The sequence below is a fragment of the Arctopsyche grandis genome, chromosome 1, assembly GCF_051622035.1.
Source record: "Arctopsyche grandis isolate Sample6627 chromosome 1, ASM5162203v2, whole genome shotgun sequence".
NCBI classification, from domain to species: domain Eukaryota; kingdom Metazoa; phylum Arthropoda; class Insecta; order Trichoptera; family Hydropsychidae; genus Arctopsyche; species Arctopsyche grandis.
The window spans coordinates 21,329,843-21,353,471 of NC_135355.1; the positions used below are offsets into that span (position 1 = coordinate 21,329,843).

Below are 23,629 nucleotides of genomic sequence, written 5' to 3' on the forward strand. Positions count from 1 at the left end.
GAAATCATTGCACATATTTAATTATCGTGAATACATCAGACAAATTTGCGATAGACCATTGAAAATTGTAAAATCAAAACATTATCAATCTTTTTTTGGCAAAAGTATACAATAAACATGTTAATACATACATTGGTTAGTAATAAACGAGAATTCATCATTTTTTTCAGTACAAAAGCACGAACAACAATCAAGTAATTTTATTAAACAGGCTTAGTAAATGGCATATTTTAATTTCTTCCCCAAAATTGAAATATGCCATTTATTAATATTAAATTTGTAAATAAACGATTTAGTATAAAATTTGTGGAAGCATTCAATATTTGTGTACACACATATAAGAAAAATGACTTTTAGAATACGAAAAACTATCCTTATCAAATATAAAGAAATTGAATCTACTAATTCTCCTTAACAATATCGATTACAGACAGTTTCTAGAAGTAGTTGTGATTTATAATAAGAGTAATTTTATTTCCTCAAAGCTTAATTATTACTGCAACCCTAATAATATGTTTATATAATGGATCACAAACAAAGAGTTTCGAAAATTTATATATATGTAAATACTTTTTTTTAAATAGGTTACATATATATATAAAATTGTAGAACTGGACGTATAACTGAGCATTGAAGTGTTCAGAGTATATAAAAATGAAATTCATTCGGTAAATACTCAGTTTGTTTTTAAAATGAACCATATCTTCCCCTTATATCGTTCACTTTAAAAACAACACTTACATCTATGTATATTATTTGATTCATATTGATGCGAGTTGACTATATGTAAGTGCTCATCTTATTCATTAGGCGGACGTGTATGTAATTTTACACAATAAACAATGAAAAAAGTTCACAGCATTAAAATACAATATTATCTTCTTTTTGTAGCGTTATCGTTAAAAGGCATACAGAATATACATCGTCATATATATATATCATAATACGTCTCAATGAATTTCTAGCCTTATATGAAAATGCTGTTTTCACCAAATGTGAAACGAAATCGGATGAAAAATGAGCGTGAAGAAATGATTAAAAAATAAGGCTTCCATGAGATACTTAGAGCGAAGTTTATAAGGAAGGGTCACACCTTATAATTATTAATTATTTGGGCATTTTTATTTTTATTTGTGTTAGAAAATTTTAATACTCAGTGCAAAAGACTGTGGATCACAATTCAAATACTTTGTATAGTATATTGTGCTTTGTTAGAAGTTAGATTATTAACAATTGAAAAGTTTATCAATTTGTATATTTGATTATCAAGCAACAATTTTACTTTCCTCACTTATAACTATATATTGAATTTGCACTACACTTGAAAATGCATATATTTAAAATTGTATGATAAAAATTTGAATAATTAAAGATTTTTGGCTTCATCTATAATGCCATTGATACTTATGACTAATATAAATATATATGTATATCTAGTTTAACTTGTTTTCATTTTAATATTATGTTAATTTGTTATTCATTATTCTAAATATATTTATACATACATATAAATATATCCAGATATCGCATAAGCTAAAATGCTAGAGTACTTATATATTACAAGTTTGTCTATAATTTAGTTGCCAGATTTAGCAGAAGGTGCGTACATGCCTCAGCTGTTATAGAACAAGCAAGCGTAGATTGGTGGTCCCTAATTCAATAAATTTCATCACAAGGGTAGGATCAACCTCTATAATTTATATTATGTTAAACTACTCGGTTGAAAGAATACTCAGAGTGATCATTATAACTTTACAATTCTCAAACTTAAATGACTACCTACCGGTTACTCCACTATATTTGTCCTATTACACCTTTCTATCGTCTCACACCAATTTATAAAACAATTTTCTAACTAGTTATTAAGCAGCATATGTGAGAAAATTGAAAGGAAATTCAAAAATTTTGAAATAACTGAATTACCGTCTTCACTATGTATGTATATATGTACTATTTACTAAATAGTTTTCGAAATATTTTTGAAGCTCTTAAAGGAAACTTCGATACATGTATAATATGAACATTTTCATTTTCACAAATACACCATATATATTTAGATTTTATTTAATGCACATAAATGATGCAATAAAATATGCCTTAATGACATGTGATTTTTCATTTAGTTATTTTAATTGGCTTTTTGTTAAGTTGTTTAAGCTTTAGGCTCTTGAATTTCAATTGTTACACTTTCCAATTTTGGAGATGTGGGATTGTGATTACCCTGGGGTAATGTTGGACTTTTATTGGAACGCGTAGAAGCTGCGGATGCATTACTGCTGGCGCGAGATCCTTTTCGTCCTGAAATAAAGTAAGATCTATAATGTACCATAAATTAAATTTAAAATCAAGTGATATTTTTATACATACATATAAGTAATTTTAATGTCATTCCTTAAGAAAAATTACCATGAAGTGAAATTTGTAAAACGGATATTCGTCAAATTTATTACATATACTTTTAGATTATAGACATACTGTAGTTATTAACTAAAAGTTTAGTCTACGCTGTAGAAATATGTAAAGAAGATGTATAGTTTAATAGTACAGATTTATCAAGCAAAGTGCAACAAGCAAACAATTTTTTTATTACAACACTTCGAGTTTTATTTATATTATGTAATATTTACATGCATTTTCCATAGTATTTATAAAAGTTTGAAGAAATATTAACAGAACCTAAGAAATAGATGTATTTTAAGTTCATTCTCTATCTATGATTCTAAGAAGATATTATTAAGAAATCTACATATATGTACATAGGTTAAATCAAATAAATAATTTCATTAAAATGTTTTAAGTGTGTAATTGAATATTAAATATATCTAATTAGCTGTAAATACATATATCTACATACTAATATTTCCAAACGCTATTTATTTTAATATAAATAATAGTTGGTGGATTAATATTGAATGGGCATAATATTCTGTTGTTATAATATAATGAATTTCCAACACTTCAATAATTGATACATTATTGAAGTGTTGGAAATTGAAGCAAATACATACATAAAAAAATTAAAATTAAATGACAATTAATGTTTCTGTGCACAAAACATTGTAATATTGTAAGAAGTATTCATTCAAATATATGTATTATACATATGTACTATGTTCATACATATATGCATATGTATACATATTCGAATACATACATACTTACATACTATGCAGACGTACACTATATTGTAAATAAATACATATAAAAACAATCTTAACGAAAGTATGTATTAGAAGAAAAATTATATATTTTCTTTATTACCATGTGAATTCATAGAATGAAATTTCGTTAAGATTGGAAAAATTCGATATATGAACTTATTTTATATTTACTTGTTTTTTTTTTGCAGACGTGGTGATATATTTTGTATATGAAAATATATTCTTAGTGTAAATATAATTCTACTGATTTATATTAGAAAAAACGAGTGAGTATTCAAACGTGATCGTAGAAATCTAAAGAAGAGATAAAGAAGTATAATTACTGAGTGCTGGAAGTGCAGAATTGGAAGGATATGTTTTTTTAGTATATTCGCGTGTTTTACCTTGAAAACTAGAGCATTGTTTATGGTCCATTTAAATTTCGAAGATATCTTCGGTGTATATAAATTTGATAATGCAGAAGTATGTTCACCCATGCATCAGGAAGTTAGCAAGCTGTCATCAGCGCTAGGGGATCAAAAGTGAAAATGATTTTGTAGAATTCACAATGTGGTGCTTTACCTTGGTGTGACACAAAGATTGCGGAGAGAAAATGAAAATGTGGCCGTAAGCAGATTCAGAAGAGGGTATATGTGTGGAAAGCAGCTTTAAAACGATGCGATTACTTAATTTCACCTCTTAATGATTAATTTATTACACACCTATATTATAATATATTGCAATTCGATTATTCAGAAAGCAAATCTAGTGATTTTTATGTAATTTTTAATAAATTTTTTAGCTAATTTTGAATTTAAATATTTACGATTTATTATATTTACTAGCATTATTTGATCGTGATTATATTAAATATTGCAATTGTATGTTTACAGCATTGATTAAGAATAATTGATTATATTTTCTATATATGTATGTACATTTATATCTTTCATCACGAAGCATAGTATCTATACATGTATGTGTATATGTAAAAAAAATTATTATAAAATAAATAAAATTATTTTGGTAAATGTTTTTGGGAATAATTTAAAGTGTAGAATGAATATTAAGCAAGGTATATGAGGTATTCATAAGCCGTTGGTACCTTGTCCAGCGCTGGGTGAATGTGGTCTCAACGATGCTACGCTTGGTTGACGGGAGGGTGCTCGTACACTTGCACGTGATCCACGCCTCTCCTGGCCATGTAATAACTTGCTGTCCCTTAGAAGTGACACATTCATCAGTCGAGGGTTGGGTGTGTTGAAGATTGTACGATTTTCACGCCATCGAGCTCTGCAATTGTAATGGCATAGTACTATAAAATATATAAATACAAAGTACAGCAAAAATCCATTACTATTTAAATACATATATGTATGTAACGTTTGAATGAAATGTAATGATCAAAACAAATTTTTTTGAAACAACAGTTTATTATAATGTTTGAAAAATTATATTATATTGCACCGGTCTCCGTCACGGGCCCGAATGTGAAACGTCCGAAAACGCAAATATCAGAAGGCAAAGATCGAAAATCGAAAGATCTTAAGTCGAAAGATAAAAAAAGGGTGCATGGTAAACGGTACATACTCACGTACATACTCACTTAATTTGCGCGAGCAGGATACAACAGGAACAAGAGGAACCGGCTTTTCCTCCCGTATTAATGTGCGCGCACATTATGACGTACCTATGAGTATGTACTCGACGTGCACCCTTTTTTTTATCTTTCGACTTAAGATATTTCGATTTTCGATCTTTGCCTTCCGATATTTGCGTTTTCGGGCGTTTCACATTCGGGCCCGTGAGGTAGACCCGTAACTTTTGAATGAAATGTAATAATCAAAACAATTTTTTTTGAAACAACAGTTTATTATAATGTTTGAAAAATTATATTATATTGCACGTAGGAGATAGCATTTTTGGTGTTTCCTGTGATATGATTTAAGGTTTTCCTGAACGGTTTATAGCTTACTAGTGTTTTTACCCGGCTTAGCTCGGTATTTGTGATATAAACCGCTTAAACATGGTTGATCTAGTAGTTTACATTTTATTAAATTTATTTGAATAGTTTTATTTTATTTAAATTTATTTCTAAACTTATTTTACTTTATTTTACGAACTAAACAAACATACAAATTCTCTTTCGAAATTATGTAATACTAGTTGTTTTACCCGGCTTCGCTCAGTATTTGTGATATAAACAGCTTAAACATGGTGAATCTAATAGTAAACATTTTATTAAACTTATTTTATTTAAATTTATTTGAATATTCATTTGTTTTTTTATTTAATTGAACGTCACGGAACCTATGGACGAAACAAACAAAAATGCATACATACAAAGTCTCTTTCGAAATTATATATTAGACTAGCTGTATTATCCGGCTTCGCTCAGTATTTATAATAAAAACCGCTTAAACATGACTAAGCTAATAGTAAACATTTAATTAAAAAAAAAAATTAAATTTAAAAAAAAAATCAAAAAAAAAAATCAAAAAAAATCAAAAAAAATAAAAAAAAAATCAAAAAAAAAATTAAATAAAAAATCAAAAAAAAAAATAAAAAATCAAAAAATCAATTTTTTTTTTGCCTTCCAGGGCTTCGCCCTCGGCCCCCCCCTGAGCCTTTGCCTTCTAGGGCTTCGCCCCTCCACGCCCCCGTGAGCTATTGCCGTTTGCGGCTTCGCCCCCATGATCAGTTGCCTTTTGGGGCTTCGCCCCTCCACGCCCCCATGATTAAATGCCGTCTAGGGCTTCGCCCCCATGATCAGTTGCCGATAAGGGCTTCGCCCCTCCACGTCCCCATGGTTAATTGCCGTCTAGGGCTTCGCCCCCATGATCAGTTGCCTTTTAGGGCTTCGCCCCTCCACGCCCCCATGATTAAATGCCGTCCAAGGCTTCGCCCCCATGATCAGTTGCCTTTTAGGGCTTCGCCCCTCCACGCCCCCATGATTAATTGCCGTCTAGGGCTTCGCCCCCCTTAGTTTATGCCTTTTAGGGCTTCGCCCCTCCGCGCTCCCATGATAAATTGCCGTCTAGGGCTTCGCCCCCATGATCAGTTGCCGTTAAGGGCTTCGCCCCAAAAGGCTGCGCCCTCCTGCGCCCTCCTGCGCCCCCTTCGGGGCCCTAAGGGGCTGCGCCCCCTTCGGGGCCCTATGGGGCTGCGCCCCCCTGCGCCCCCATGCGCCCCCATGCGCCCGTTTGGGGCCCCATGGGGCTGCGCCCCCCTACGCCCCCTTCGGGGCCCCATGCGGCTGAGCTCCATAAGGCAGCGCCCCAAAAAGCTGCGCCCCATAAGGCAGCGCCCCATAAGGCTGCGCCCCATAAGACTGCACCCCAGAAGGCAGCGCCCCATAAGGCTGCGCCCCCTTTGGGGCCCTATGGGGCTGCGCCCCCCTGCGCCCCCATGCGCCCCCATGCGCCCGTTTGGGGCCCCATGGGGCTGCGCCCCCCTACGCCCCCTTCGGGGCCCCATGCGGCTGAGCTCCATAAGGCAGCGCCCCAAAAAGCTGCGCCCCATAAGGCAGCGCCCCATAAGGCTGCGCCCCATAAGACTGCACCCCAGAAGGCAGCGCCCCATAAGGCTGCGCCCCCTTTGGGGCCCCATGGGGGTGTGCCCCATGAGGCTGCGCCCCCTTCGGGGGCGCAGCCTCATGGGTCGAAAAAAAAAAATCGAATCACGTGTTCGATGACGTCACCGATCTACGGACGACGAAGGATACATACATACATATATACAAAGTCTCTTTCCAAATTATAGATTAGATTAATCAGGGCATAAAATGTTGTGCTGCTCGCGTTGATTTAATGTCATAAAATTTCTACGGGTATTGATGTTAGATCAACTATTTTTTGAGAAACAAGATTGTGATTATTAATGACGGCCTCCCAGAGAAAATGCGAAGAAAAACTGATATTTTTGAAACCCCCTTCTTTTTAAAAAATCCAAAACCATGGTGAAGAAAAATTAAAAAAAAAAAATATTATCACAAAAATAAAAGTAAAAAAGTTTTTATTTTTTATTTAATATTTATTTTCTTGAAAAAATTATTTAACAAAAGCTTTTCGCGCTTGAGCACCAACAAAATTTGATATTATTTCAGTTTAAAATTGTGAGGCCAATGGCAGCGCCCTTTATGCCCCCCCCCCCCTTTCTCTGGTATCTATTTATGTATAAACATCTTTTTGTTTTCGAATAATAAATTTTTGTTAAAATAGCACATTTCCACTTGTACAATGCAAATTTTAAATACAATAAATAAGTCAACTGACCTGCTGAATAGTCGCAAGACAACACAGATGATGACGAACATTAATGCCATGCCGACAAGGACTCCGATCATTGCTGGATCTATGTATTTAATTGGCTGAGGTTTTTCACTTATAGCTGAAATATACGACGTGTAAATTAATATGATTTCAAAGTATTTTAATATATGTAATATGTAGACACAAGAAATTATATTATACAGTTCAATTATGATGTACATATGTATATGAATGTCATTTTTTTGGTTATAAACCAAGGAGATATAAACCAAAGAGTAATAAATACCTATACATTCCTCGGTGCCATCAGCCTTCATTATTGGAGTCATTTCGAAGCGACAAGTACAACGACCATCTCTGCATTCCGTCTGCTCGGTGACTGCTTCACATTGTTCATTAAAGAAACATGATCCATTTACTTTGGCCCCTACAATGTCAAAATAGTATACGTATTTATATTTCGTGGTAATAAAGACATAATAAATTATTTACATACATATATTAAAAATATAAGGTTACAAAACAAAATTCCATAATTAAACATATGTATGTACATACATAGATGTTCACACATACCGGCCATGAGAGCAATTTCGATACAAATTGAGAGCAACTGTAGGGAAACTTACACGAGACAAAAGTTCTACTTCCGGTAATAAAATTTTTTTTTCATTAATTAAAATCACTTTAAATATTATACACCTTAATATCAAGATAATAAAAATAATTTAAAAGGCCAAAATAAAATAATGAAATATTGTTTTAAAAAACATTACTACTTCGGGTTTACGAATTCTGACCAAAACCTTATCAACTCTAAGTTAGTACATAAATAATACAAATATAAATTTTCAGCTTGATACGTTCAGGGGTGTGGAAAAAATCGTGTGGTTTCTCGTGAAGAGCATATGTACATGTTTATGAGTCGAAAAAAATAGAAAAATCGAACAAGAATAAACTGCTACTTCCGGTTGACGGATGCTTATCAAATTTTATACATAACTTGTTATTAAGCACTTAATATTAAAACTTCTAGATATGAAATTTCAGTTCAATAAACCAAAAGATTTCTGAGCAAAACATAAAAAACCTTGATTCTCTAGAGTAAAATTACTACTTCCGGTTGAGTTAAAAATATTAAAAAATTATTAGGGTATAAAATTTATTATTTCTATTACATGTAAAAAAATTTGATCCGTTGAGTGGTTTGGAAGGTAATTTAATCTAAAAACAATAAAAAATATCTTTAATATTTAGTTAAACGTTAGTTTTCTATTTTACAAGATTCTGTGTCTTTCAGTTTAATATTTCATACATTTTTCCAAAAACAATGAAAATGTTTTGAAATTACGTATGTATCATTAACCCTTTGACTGCTACAACAACGATAAATCGTTGTTGATATTTTCGCATAATAAATATTAACGCATAATAATACAACGATATTTTCGCATAATAAAGGTGACCTTAAAATCACCAAAAGGCAAATGGAAAACATATAATAATTTTTGTGTTATTTATTTAATGCTTACATTTAAACGGATACGTATCTACAAAGGTAGTCTGTAATCAATAAATACCTAGTAACACGTAGTAGACTTTTTATATCGCATTTTAATAAAAATCCCATTTTTCGTAGCACAATAAGGTGATCGATATTCAATAAAATGTATTTCAAACAAAAATTTCTGACAATTAATCACATCAAAATGTATTTGATGGCATTTTCTGCGTAGTAAAAATTATTATATGTAATTTCATAGCATATTTTCGCAGTGAAAATACGATCGTGCAGTTGGTGTTAATTAATTAATAATAAAAACAATTTTAATCACGATGCATTTCAATAATTAAAAAGTGCGTATCTACTCTATCAAGGGAGTGACTTTAATATTTCCAATTTAACATAATTGAAAATAGCAACGTACTAATAACATCAAATACCATTACAAAGAATATAAATTGAAATACGAAATATGTTATCATTGCAGTTTTTGAAATTTATTGATCAAGAATTTGCATCAACAAAATTTAAATTTTCACCCGTTTCACCACCAATTATTATTTAAAATTAATTTTCCACTTGAATTCAACGTACGAAAATCTCCCCTGGAGAAATACTCTCTAACCCAGCCCTGAGAACGGGTCGACAAATTAATCCACAACGCAGATTAAAGCTTGAATTCTTTATTAAGCAGTCAGGTGGGATAAAAAATAAACATTTTTGCCTTCAAATTTACTTTTGAAATTTAATATTATGACGTCTATACTCAAAGTTTATAAATACGCACATACTACGAAAATGATTCAACATGATACATTTTGTATATTGTTAAAAAAATCCACATTGGTTACTTAAGAGGGCTGGACACCAGCGCCTTGTCCATACAAACGTATTAGACTTCTCCCTTCCTCAATTATGGCACTAGAGAAATTATTTTTTAATATGCTATGGATATCTATCAGAGGCATGTTTCTGTGGTTTTATTTTTTTTTGATTAGTTATTTTTTATAGGAGCTAAAAGCCGCCAAACATCTATAAAATCGCCTCTGTTTTACACCTACGAAAAGAGTCCAGCGTGCTTATTTAACGGTTGATTTTTAAAAAAATACGAGCACTATGTATTTATTTTTAAATTGGTCCAGTTTCGTAGGAGAAAACTGGAGAATACCAAACCTCGATTTTGTCGATTTAAAATACGTATTATCTGGTCGAAGCGCAACTGTCGCATTCACTCAATATACTCGTATATATTGATATATATTGTCGTATTCACTCAATATATACATTCACTCAATATATATATATATATATATATATATATATATATATATATATATATATATATATATATATATATATCGAAGAAAGGAACGGCAACAAAATTAAGGTTTCGGGTATACAGTCCTCTTAATTTAGGTATTCATGGTGCAAATTTTTCTTGAGCATTCGTTGTAGTTATTTAAGTATTATAACTAAGCTGTCTCGAAACCTAGCTTATATAGGGAAACCACTTAAAAGCTTCCAAAGTTGTTTCAGCGATATGGACCGTTTGCCCCTGGTGAGTCTTGCTATTAAGAGACGGCTTGTTGACCACCCTTCTCACTCGACCGACTACAATTTTATTATTAAGCTTAAGCGACTACATTTTCTTGTAGTTCTGTGTAATCATTTCATCTAAAAAAAGTTTTATTCGTTTCAATATACATACAATTGTACATAAATAAAACTGGCTTAAAATATATGTATGTATGTAGGTATGGCTTAATAAAATAAACGGTCGGTAAACTTCGGCAAAAATTTTCCCTCTATATAGGCAAACTATGACGTTTGGCCTTTGTAAAAGCATAACGGAAATGTGACCTGCAGTATCGTTTTCGGAATAGGTTCCCGAAAATTCGATTTAGTAATGTTCTCAGCAAGCCTTTCGACCGAGTTTTCAAAGTATTGAAGATCCGATTTCGATAGCAAGAAATATGTATGCATGTACATTTAATTACAACATATGTACCTTAAAATACTTAATACATATGCAATTTTATCATCAAATATATTATTACTATTTCGCTACACATACATAAATAAAATTCGTACTTCAAGAGTTGAAATTTACATTTAAATATACACATTAGTGTATAGATTTTGTGTATTTGTGACAAAACATTAGTGTATAGAATTCACGAAAAGTGAACACGTCACAGTTTTCAACACGGGACTATCAAATTTGATATTATACTGTATCTTACGCTACTCTAGCTTAGACTATGATTGGGTTTTGGAAGGACTTGGAGCCCAGGATTAAAGGGCACCCATACAAAAATGCACGGGTTATGCTGGGCGGGTGAGTTTTTCCGCCGTGCAATTTGAACATTTTCAATATAGAACCGTTAAATTTCATATATGTATGTAAATATGTAATGGTTCTCTAACTTAGACCATAGACGTGTATTGGAAGGGCTCCGAGCCCATGATAGAAGGGTATCTATAAAATTAATATAATTTAATAATAATTATAATCATTATTTACAGCCATTCACCATACAATGCTGGATGAAGGCCTCTCAAACAAGCTTCCATTCGTCTCTGTTTTCGCAACTTCCAATCATCTCACCCCACACATTTTTTTTTAAATTTAGTCTACCCATATTCCTTGCAGCCTTCCTTTCACCCTTTTAGACTTCCTCGGGTACCATTCTAGCACTTCTTTCGTTCATTCTTATAGCTACGTGACCCACCCATTGCCATTTAAATCTCTTCACTCTCTCTACTATATCCACTACCCTTGTCATACTTCTCACAAACGTATTCCGTTTCCTATCTCTCATCATTATGCCGAACATACAGCGCTTCATATTCCTTTGAGTGCATTGCACTTTGTATAGCATTTTGGCATTCAATATCCAAGTTTCAATTCACATCCATACGTCATCAATGGCAAAATAAATTGATCGAAAATCTTTTTCTTCACGCAAAGTGGCATTATTGATTTAAAAACGGCGTTCATTCGTCCAAATGTACTCCATAATCTAACAATAGTTGACTTTTATTAAAATCTTACCTGTGCCACATTTATCTATATGGTTGGTGACTGGAAGGTCTGGTGTGCACTGACATGATTTCATGTGAGGGTCACACACAGACCCTTCAAAGCTGCATTCCGAAGAGATGATACACCGATCGCCGAATTTCTTGCCTGAAACAAAATTTTCACGTTAAAATGTGCCACTAAAAATCATTTAATAGTTTTCATATTTTAAATAAAATATATTACACTACATACAATTTATATTATATTTTAGAAACACGGAGCGTTTAATCGCGAATTGATCACTTACGTGACTTGATAGATTGCCCGGATAGGCTTTAACTCCCCGCAGGATAGATCAGAAACACGAGAGCTAAAAGCTTCGGAAATCTGGGTAGACGGGTGATAGAATTATTGTTATCTCCATTTATAATACGCGTATTAATACTGTAAAGGTAAGAGATTTAATGAAATATGAAACGAAAATTTTCTAAATGATCTTAAAAAATCATCATACATTTTATCAAGCACATACGATATTTTGATTGGTACAATTTGTTTTAAGGTTAATTTATTTTATAAAATAAAGTTTTTAAACAGTCTTTTAAAGCGCCGACATATGACGTTGAATTTATGGTACGATTTCATTGCTGAAAATCGATACAAACTTGGCAGTCGCGACAAGTGCGTAGTTTAATGCGCCAGTTTTGGGTGAAAATGTTGCCATTTTTCGAGACACTTTCACTTGGTAATTTACGCAAACAAATTTCGCGTAATTAATTCGACAAATATATAGGCCAAAGGTAAAACGGGGCCGTTTTTAAATATGCCGCGTTGACAAGAGGAACGGCTTCATTATGAGTTTGTAAAAATATCTACGCAGAACGAAATTTATTTACCGATTTGAGTGGGCATGTCTACATATATAATATTCATAAATTTTAATTAAAAAATGTAGAGCATCAAAATGGAAAATTTTCATTGAATATTATGATACTTCGATAAATACAGGTATTGTGTACAAAACATGAAGATAAATTGTTACTAAAGATCGAAGCGTTTCTAATATTTAGACGTGTTGCAAGACAAATGAATTTCTCGTTAGCTCATTTCCTAACGGTCAAATCGTTAAGATTATGAAGAAGGATGTCGTTTAGATGTATATCAGAGAATATTTTATTGGCCTGAAATTATAGGCGTTGGTTATTATCCTAGTGATATGTACATACATACGAGGTGTGATCAAAAATCCGGTACAAGAATAGGTTCTACTAATTCGGCGTCTTGAATATTTTTCGTGACCTTTTAATGTATTTCAATTGTCTTGGGATGAATCTTAATGTTCCATTCAATTTATTGATATTCATCATCAACTTTTGAAGACTATTCATGGGTTTTATTCTTTTTTTTTAATGCACATGGCCATTCCAAAAACTTTTTCGTACATTATGTATATAATGGTTATGCACTTAAAAGAATCACAAAAAACTCGAGGAATTCCATACTACAAAATAGTGCATTTTGTAAACGTTGCTATCACATACTAGAAATAATTGTTCATGTTCATTTGCAACTCTCCAGTGTAAAATGCTTTCTTTTGTGTGAAAAACTCATGCATTTAAAAATATAATAAGCAAAAATGTAAGAAGTTTAGTGTGATTTAGTGAGATTTTACAACTATTTTTTGTATTAAAAAATATTATATATTTTTTACAATGGCACCATTACTGGTTGCCCCAAAGCGACATCTATGGCTTTTTCCATTTGCACATATGTATATAAATTTTTTATTCATTATAAATTTGAAAGAATGTTAAAATAGTGGTGATAAATAGCGGTGACAAATAGTGGGTAGGTTGGTTACCAATTTGGTGAGGAACTGTTTTAACAATGAAATCTGATAAATAGATTGGGGTCACAAATGTCCAAGTCTGACCAGCAGCACTGCAGAAATATTCAGAGTATATTCTTTTCAATCGAGGTCAAACCAGGGCTTGAGCTCAGGACCTCTCGATGGCTTACACTAACGCAGCCACAGAGCTATACCTAATACTGATTATATGTATGTATGTACTACTTGATTATAAAAAAAAGTAAATAAAAAAGTAAATATCAGATATTTTTATTGTTAATATAATATCTGAAAGTTTGATTTATGAAATTTATACCATTGTGAAACACAATATCATATCATAATTATTAATAGTTTTACTGTTTAAATTGAAACAAATCCACTTTGATTTCAACAAGAGGGCGCCATATACTTAAGCTCACCATACGTCTTTTATACCTTATATTTAAGAAGATAGTCCTTTATTTCACTGCTCTGTCCTTAAGATGTATTTATTTTCTAAAATTGCTGTTTTGTCCTTTATTTTGTAAAATCATCATTTGTGGTATAAAAAGTTTTATCACAAATGAAAAGATCGAAGAAGATGGCGACAAAATGACAAGTTCTGCCAACATATGCAGGTGGGTTGAAATTTTTTATTTAAAAAAATGATAAAAAAGCCTCTTTCAAAAACATTTTAAAAATCTTTGAACTTTCCTCATGTCTCCTCGGATCTTATTATCCCATTTAACGATTTTTTTCATTAGTGAACAATATGTGGACCAATAAAAAAGTCCAATTAAAAATGGACATGCCAGAAGCATGTACATATTTATACCAAATGCAACTTCGAAATGAGCTGTCTACAATTTCTCCATTTTTTAAAGCACGAACCTGTGTTATTAAAACAAGTTGACTCTTGTGAAAAATATCAAAATTAATGTCATTTAAATATCAATAATGTGTAATAAATAAGATTGTTTGAGATTCTAATATTTGTATGCTAATATTTTATAATAAATGTTATAAATTTATAAAGCATTTTTTTTAGTTATAGAAGGATTCTATGTATACATATATGTATTTATGTACTTTATTTTCTCCATAAAAATATGGTCACTATACATATGTATGTACATACATACATATATCAACAAGGCACCTCACTAGTTCTATTGGCCTTCAAAATACAAGAAGCTGTAAGGGAAATTTAACTCCAATGGATTATTTTCTTTTTTGAAAAGTTAAGTATATTCCAATAAACTACATTCAACATCCTTTTTACTGAAAATTTTGAGCATTAGATGATTGCTTCTAAATTATTTGAGAAAAACTTCCAATATATGTATGTATGTATTATATGGAGTATGTAGCTGTTGGATCTCCCGTTGTACGTACACGAATACTTTTTTCCAATACCTCCATTTACCGCGTTTTTTTAACACACCTCGATTATCTGGACTGTTTAACAAGGTACGCGTGTGTCGCCAAAGTTAATAAAATATTCAATTGAATTCATAAATTTCCATAAAAATAAATAAGGGCATATATGTACGTGGAGCCTTGTTTCAGATTTCAAATAAACACTATACATAAATCGATTAGGTAATATAAGATGTAATATTACACAATTTGACTTAAAAATTCTGCACACGTACGAGGCAATACAAATATAATGAATGTATGATTTTCGTGGGTTGCAGAAACAAAAATGGGAAAATAAGAAACTCGACACCAAACTTTGAACTTCAAAATCATGAGGTTTATCGCTAAGCCAACGAAATTGCGCAAAACAGAACTTGATACTTTATTACAACAGAGCAAACACTCATTAATATTGATTTTTATTTATTTTTAAATACATTCATATGTACATATGTATATTGAAGGTCACAAAACTACACAAGTTATACATATTATAATACTTATATGTACTGTTCTATTTAGTCATGTTTTAGTTTTCATTCTTTTCTTTTTCATTTGTTTGTCTCTATGTACCATTTTGTATAATTTGTAAAAATCTATAATTCGGCTCGGATGTTATCTTATTTTTTTACTTAATCCTTTATTTTTATGCGTTTCTACGTCTGTTGTTTGTTGATTTTTCAATAAATAAATTTTAAAAAAAGGAGGTAAAAACTACAAAACCATTTTAATATATATGTATGACAATAGTTATTTGTTGTGTTGTGTTGTTATCTAATATATAATTTTGAAAGAGGCTTTTAGCAAGTTTGTAAGATTTGGGTCTTAGAATCCGTGACGCTATCGAAAAAATCTAGTTTTCTATGACGCCCATATCGATATATGTAGATTTCGATTCCGTTTTCGATTTAGATTTCGATTTCGTTTCCGATTTTAGTTCCGATTCCCAGTGCCAAATTTCAGTTCCGATTCCTTTATATATAAAAAACACCATTCGTTTCTGATTGGCTGTCGTTAATTTGTTTTTTCGATTCATATAAATTTAATAAAAAATCAAATTAATGTTTACTATTAGATAAGCTATGTTTAAGCAGTTTACATTACAAATACCGAGCGAAGCCGGTTAAAATCATTAGTAAGAAATACAACAAAAGTAATATGAATAATGTAATAAATTGATAGAACATCAGAATTCACATTATTTTAAGTGTCATTTTGTTTTTTTCCGTTCAAAATGCGTAGCAATTGAAAAGAAAATAATAAGGCGCGCATTTTCCAACTTTTTTTATATGAAGCTTGGGTAATTAGAACAAGCTGAAAATAAAAAATCTTTGAGAGGTGGGTTTAGAGATGGCGATGAGAAAAAGTTGCTTAAAGAACCGGTGACCGGAAACTTGGAGGGGTGAAAAAATGTATACTATATCCAACTCGATTCATTCACCAAGTGAAGGAATTCCCATTTTTTCCACAGACTTTTCTTTTATGTCGAAATAAATTTTGATCCATCCATGTTAAAGACCATGATTGTGATTAAGAAGCAAAAGTGCTTCTTAATCACATTGAAAACCATATGCAGATCCAAGGGGGGTGCCATGGGTGCTATTCCTTCCTCCCTTGGACAAATTATTAATGTTTTAATTTTTCACATTTAAATACACTATTCACATTGATTTGTTTGACTATTCACTTTCAATTTTAATTTTAGATTATTGCACGATTGCTTTTATTACGATATTTCCAGGTAGGTGAATCAAATGGGTTAATAACCGTTCGCGTTATTATCTATACAAAAAATAAATCTTTAGAACTAATAGCCTAGTGATTTTCTACTAATTACTAATTTCTACTAATACTAATTGGCGCCCTACTTTGTGTTTTACTACTTGAATTTTTTATTATTTATCCGCTACTATTATAATGATTTAGTTTTTTTATCATTGCGTTTAAATGTATTTTTGTTTGTGTATAAATATACACACACACACACACATATATGTATGTAAATATATATATATATATATATATATATATATATATATATATATATATATATATATATATATATATATACATTTTTTTTTTTATTCTCATCTCTCTGTATTTTTTTCGACTATTTTTGTAAAGCCATGATGTTCCAAACTTAATACTTGGATTAATACGTAATACTAATTGGATATGATGTATGTATTTTTCGATTTTGTCTATTTTGATATTCTTCGATTTGGGCCTCACGGGGATTTTTTGTGTTCACGGTTGGTTCTCATATAATAATATACATACATATGTATGTATATTGGTGCTGACTGTTGATACTAGACATTCCGAATTGTTCTCCTTATATTTAATTATTATTATGTATATGTTACATATGTGACTAGATCTATTATTGCTTGAACTTTTGTATTTTATGAATTGTGTATATAAATATGTACTTAATTTCTGTGTAGTTAATTCATTTTGTTTCTTTTCTGTTATATTTTTTACCATTGTGGCGCATTAGGAATTCCTGTAATTCCAATTGTCCAAAATTTAAATTAATAAATGATTGATTTTTTAAACCAATTTCACATCCACGTTTATATGTACATATGTACATGCATACTACATAAATATGTACATATGTAGGTTAATGTTTGTTCTCGGGAGAATTTGCCTGAATGAACTGAAGCTTTGAAGCCAGCATCCTGACAAAGCCGTCGACCGTTAAATCCGTCCAGAAATTGCGCCATTGATAGCAGATAATGATACAGCGATTAGTTAACGTGACTATTGAGCTCAATACGTTGATTGATTGAAAGCCTTTTGTTCTGCGTTCGGTTATTATTGTTGACCATCAATTTTACTATTGCAAAATGTGAATGATTGAAATGAGAAAATATCTCACTCTATTCTAGTAAGTACCCAAGTTTATATCTTGGTTAGATCGATCGTATAGATCCTAATAAAGTTTTTTAGCAGAAAGCTTTAAGTTAAAAAATATCAGTTTTAAAACTTACATATAATGCAACTCGGTAAATTTGAACACGCTCTTTGGTTTGAAAAAAAAAGCTGATTAAATATTCGATTTGGTTTATTGGAGACTTTGCTACAATAGGCGAATGTAAATCTTATATGCATGTACATATGTATATGTATGTATGGATATGTACATACATATGTGTATATACTGATATACATAAGTTGAAAACGATATTATTTTACTTATGCAATATTTTAAGAGTCAATATAAAACAAATTGTACCTATTCTTTTACCTATGTACATATGTACATATGTATGGATATAGGTCAGCGGTTCAGTGACCTATGTACTATTTATTGTACCTGGAGCTTTCGGGCACGCGTACATCGTTTCCCATGGTAGATTTTCAGAGGGAGAATATATTTGAACTTTGGATTAGATCGTGTGCACTTAGGAAAATCCACTTGTCAAAAGGTTATTTTATTTTTGAAACAGACTATTCAACAAATTTTCAACAACTTTAATTTGAAAGCAATTTGATATTTTTTATATTGAAAACTCTATTGTTTTTTACAGCTCAAAGTGAGGTTATGGCTAGAGGCTTTAGTGGAACATCTGTGTTGATAATATTTAAGTGGTAAAAATTCAATTCTTCTATATCAGAATACATTTTTTGAAGTGGGATTAATTTAAATTTATTTTATTTTTGCAATATATTTTGTTCAGATTGAAAATCATCTCTAACCACTTCGTCACTGTGTGCCCACCGGTGGGCACATGAGATACATAGGTTCAGAGTTGCCACGCGTCCGCCCGTGAGTACATAGTCGCTTCATCATAAACGAAGCTAAGCTTTTATTTTATGTTTTATTTTAATGTTATATTTTAAACTATTTTTTATGAAAAATAATTATTTATTTTATAAAAACTATTCATTTTTTCACTATTATTATTATTCATTTAAAATTATTATAATTTTACAGCATATTAAAATAAAACTAATGGTTTAATAATATAATATATTTTTTTAATATTATCGTCATAATTTTTCCCCTTGTCAAAAAGAAATACGAGTTTAATATTTATATTTTTATAAATTGCAAGATCATCTCACCACCAATATATTTTTTATTATAAACTTTTTTATTAATAACTTTCGGTAAAAAAGAAAAAAAATTATTGGAAGTTGAACATTGAAACAAGTGCTATATTATACAATTCAAAAAATTCACAGCTTCAGCTTCAACATCATATGAATTGAATTTATATAATACTTATGGATTAAAAATTGATATGTAAATTTAAACGATACGTGCTTACATTACCGTAGGGTTACTGTCGTAGAATCTTGAATAATGCAAAGATTTGAGTAATGAGAATAAAATAATCTACTAGATGTGGGCACTGTTTATACTTGAAAAGCGACAAAACTGATGACGAATATCCTCGGGAGTCACATTGTCTCGACAAAATATCCAAGTTAGATAGCGTGCATACCGTCTGGGGAGCTAAAGTTTTCCGCATCAATATTTAAAGAGTCATTCATTCGCGAGTGGCAACTGGAGACAGACACAGATGCCGAAGACTGCTCCATTCAATGTTTATAATCTAAATTTTTCAAACGGAAATATGTCTGAAACGTTTTTCCAGACGTCAGAAAACAAGTCACCGTGAAAAGCAATCTAATGGGGGCGCTTTCGTTTGATTGAATGTTTTATTGTTTGTCACTTTTAGCTAAGTGCTAAAAGCCTTAAATATACATACATACGTATGTATCTGAACTTAAATAGTATTACATTTTGTGTTTTAAAATGCAATATATTAAAATAGCCTATACCTATGCAATGGGCACAAAAAACCTTAATTAATAATTTCATAATTGAAACCCATTGATAAATCTACTGCGATTCATACATCATAAATAAATTGGAACATTGTTTTCCAATTTTGACCATAATCATGTTTCATCAAGTGACTTTATTATTAAATTTTTTACATACATACATATACATATGTATGTATATACCAGGAAGGCTTAACAAGTAAACCCCAATGCGCCTTCATGGCCAGTTACAAACATGTACAATTTTTAGAATAATTTTAACAAAGAATCATAGAGACATCTATGGATAAACGTTGGCAAATTTTTGTCAAAATGTAAAATTTTTTTGAACTTGCATTTTCGGAGCATTTTTTTAATATAAATTGTCAAATTTTGAGATGCCGAAAAACTTGAAATTTGCGAAACATTTATGGACAAATTTGCAGCATTTTTATACGAATCAGTGAAATTCGAGATGCTGGAAACTCAAAAATTGCGAGAAATGTGTAAAAGTTGCTAATTTTTTGGAACCGTTTCAATACAAATCAGATAAATTGGCAATCCCTGATAGGAAACGATCGACCTGAATTCACAAACCAAGGTCTGGCCGTCAGCAACCTGTGGGACTCGAACCCGTGACCACAATGTTCGAAAGCATATATGTTAACCTCTAGTCCACGCTGCTGGTTACATATTTACAAATAAATTTTTGAATTTATTTGTAAATATGTATTTTGTATTGGCTTATAAAAATACCAAAATAAAATAATTTATGGCGCCCTTTTTCTTTTAGTATGGAATATTCAAGACTTTAAAACACAAGCTACATATGCTACAAGAGATTTTACTGTATAAAAGCTTTGTGTTATTTGAGAATTAGCGTTGTATTATATATGTACATTAAGAGATTAGGGTAAGGTAAAATTAAGATGGAAGGCTTTTAGAATAATTGAGTCCCAAATCTATTGTGTTGAAAGCGATTGCACCATATTATATGTTCGTTTAATATATTCGTATAATATTCGGTTATACATAAGTATAATATATTCGCCAAGACTTAAAGGTATAAACGTTCATAATTCATATTTTCAGTAAGTACTATTTGTTTGCGTAGAATTACTTAAATATTTGAATAGAACAAATCTATAACAAGATACATACATACATTGTACATGCCGTGAAAGTAAAAAAGCGTAAAAAAAATAAAAAGTGATTATGTCTCAGAAAATATGCAAGGTATGTATATTGCACATGTAGGGTGAACTCTGTAGAATATTGGCCTAAAATGAAAAGAACAACAAAAGCCCGGGCGAAAAATCTCGTACATTCATGAGAGAACGTGCGAAAATATATGAGATTCTCATGAAGAGATTTTTTCCGTCGCGCGCTTGTAATGGGTTTGTTTTCTAGCCAATTTTCCAACAATTTTCTTCACTTTTCCTTGACACGTTCAAAATCAGCGATATCATAGCTGTAAAATTGACGGAAATACTACAGAGTAATGACTAATTCAGTCCCATTATAATGATAATAATTTTTAAATGACGATCGTGCTTTCAAACGCGACATGGGTGCGGATCGCGTGTAATATAAAAGCTATATGCAATTTCACATGTCTGTAACGAACTCTTTCCTTTGACGTATAAAAACACACGACTGTTTTATCGAATCAATTTACATTTTAATATATGTAATCCTACTCGTTTATTACAACCAATGTAATATTTGTTCATCGCAATTGAGATGAGAGTCGAGTGTTTTTCATCCACTTTTCGGGGTTATTTTCTTTGGTGGAAGTGGAGTTTCTTGGGACGCTGCTAGGCCTGCATAATTAATGGGTTCTTCTCTCGATTTTGTGGCAAGCACCATTCACGTCCATCAAATATGTATTGTGAGAAAAGGCCGAGCTGAAAATTTATCTGTTTCCATTTTCCAAACCATTTTGCACTATAACTTCGACGAATAATCTACGTACATTTGATGTCAAAATAGGGCAAAAGTATTTGCCAAATCTTGAAAATAATGTATATATATATATATATATATATATATATATATATATATATATATATATATATATATATATTCTAAGGTAATTGGATTATTAGTCACATTGCGGTGGTCACAAAGATATTTTTTGCTATGAAAACCGCAAATGCGGAATATTTGGAACTCAAGTTTTCGTTAGTATGATGGACTTTTCGGCTGCCAGATGTTCCATTATAGAGATTTTAGTGACTTTTAGGGGCGCGCTTTGTGACCAATGATCACCGAACCGTATGTCCATACATACATACATACAATTACAACGTACGATAAATCTGGTCGAGGATTTTTGGCCTACGAAAGATATTTCTATAATGAATCTTTTCTATTAAACATATGTATGTATGTACATTTTTTTATTTTATTTATTTTTAATACACAAGTATACCACTGCGCGCGCACAATAATATGGGAGGAAAAGCCTGTTCCTCTTGTTCCTGTTGTATCCTGCTCGCGCAAATTAAGTGAGTATGTACCGTTTACCATGCACCCTTTTTTTTTGATCTTTCGACTTAAGATCTTTTGATTTTCGATATTTGCCTTCCGATATTTGCGTTTTCGGTAATTTCACATTCCGGCCCGTCACGGAGACCGGTATATATTAGTCCAGTCAATCTAGACATTCAAAGATACATAAATTTAGAACAAGCTGAAAGGGAGTAAAATTGTTCAAAACATAATTATAAATGACATTTCAAAACTCCTTATCGTTCTGGTGCTTGGAAAAAAATTTACTCGAGGTCAAAGGTAAAAAATATGGGTTTTTCGCGATTTTCAGCAAAACGGTAAGTTTTATCATAAAATTACTTCCAACAAAAATTGTAGATCATAAAATTATCTATAAAAAATGTATCAATAATTTTTTTCCTAAGAGCCACCGTTTCTGAGATATAACGATTCAAGAAGTTGTGATTGTCATAATATGTACACGTTTCCACGCCAGGTAGTGTACTTAGCGCGTTTTTTAACGTTATTTCCCCAGTAGGCCTATTCCACAGGTCTGTTCTGATTCTGTTTAGTTTGAAACTATTGAATAATAACAGATATTAGCAAGGGATGGAAATGATAAAAGCGATGGAAATTAAAAAAAAGTAGAGAAATTTATTCATCTGATTCATAACCTTCAAATACTTCTTCTTGTTCTTATTCTTGATCTTCTTCTTGATCTTCCTCTTCTTCTTCTTCTTCTTCTTCTTCTTCTTCTTCTTCTTCTTCTTCATTCTGGGTGTAAGTAAATTGCGCAAAAAGTGATGTATCGCATGTCTCCTCATTGATATCAAACGAATCCTCTACTGTTGGTGATTCAACATTAGAACACGACCGGTCTTGACAATTTGTACATGCGAGAGAACAAAACAGTCCAACTTTTTTGCAACCACATTTAGCACTGCATCCCTTTTTACAGTTGCAAAAAATAGTATTTAGCAGTTTTTCCGATGCAGGTGGGAGTAAAGTCTGAATTGGTTCTAATGTATTCTTGACCAACTTCCAACCCCAGTCTTTTGAGTCTAGCTGATAACCAAGCCACACTTGAACTTGGTAATATACCCGAAAAAGATGTTGATGAGCAGCAGCTGCGGTTGGAGGAAGACAAGCTAAAATTGCACT

General features: G+C 31.5%; 1 protein-coding gene across 4 annotated transcripts in view; it reads right to left on the minus strand.

The window, feature by feature from the left end:
• Window positions 1-1,679: 1,679 nt before the first annotated feature.
• Window positions 1,680-23,629, minus strand: part of jus (EB domain-containing julius seizure protein) — an 85,339-nt gene continuing 63,389 nt past the window's right edge. Inside the window, exons 3-8 of one of the 4 annotated variants that reach the window (XR_013260648.1) lie at window positions 11,971-12,105; window positions 7,698-7,838; window positions 7,415-7,529; window positions 4,246-4,433; window positions 3,545-3,668; window positions 2,122-2,298 (exon numbers count right to left, since the gene is read on the minus strand). Coding sequence is in view for 2 of the 4 variants with exons in the window: in XM_077431980.1 (XP_077288106.1) it covers window positions 2,153-2,316; window positions 4,246-4,433; window positions 7,415-7,529; window positions 7,698-7,838; window positions 11,971-12,105 (743 nt within the window). In the remaining 2 variants the exon portion in view is untranslated. Of the gene's footprint in view, window positions 2,317-2,367; window positions 3,456-3,544; window positions 3,669-4,245; window positions 4,434-7,414; window positions 7,530-7,697; window positions 7,839-11,970; window positions 12,106-23,629 lie in introns of those variants that run through there. The other 3 variants (XR_013260649.1, XM_077431974.1, XM_077431980.1) reach the window with 3 other exon arrangements.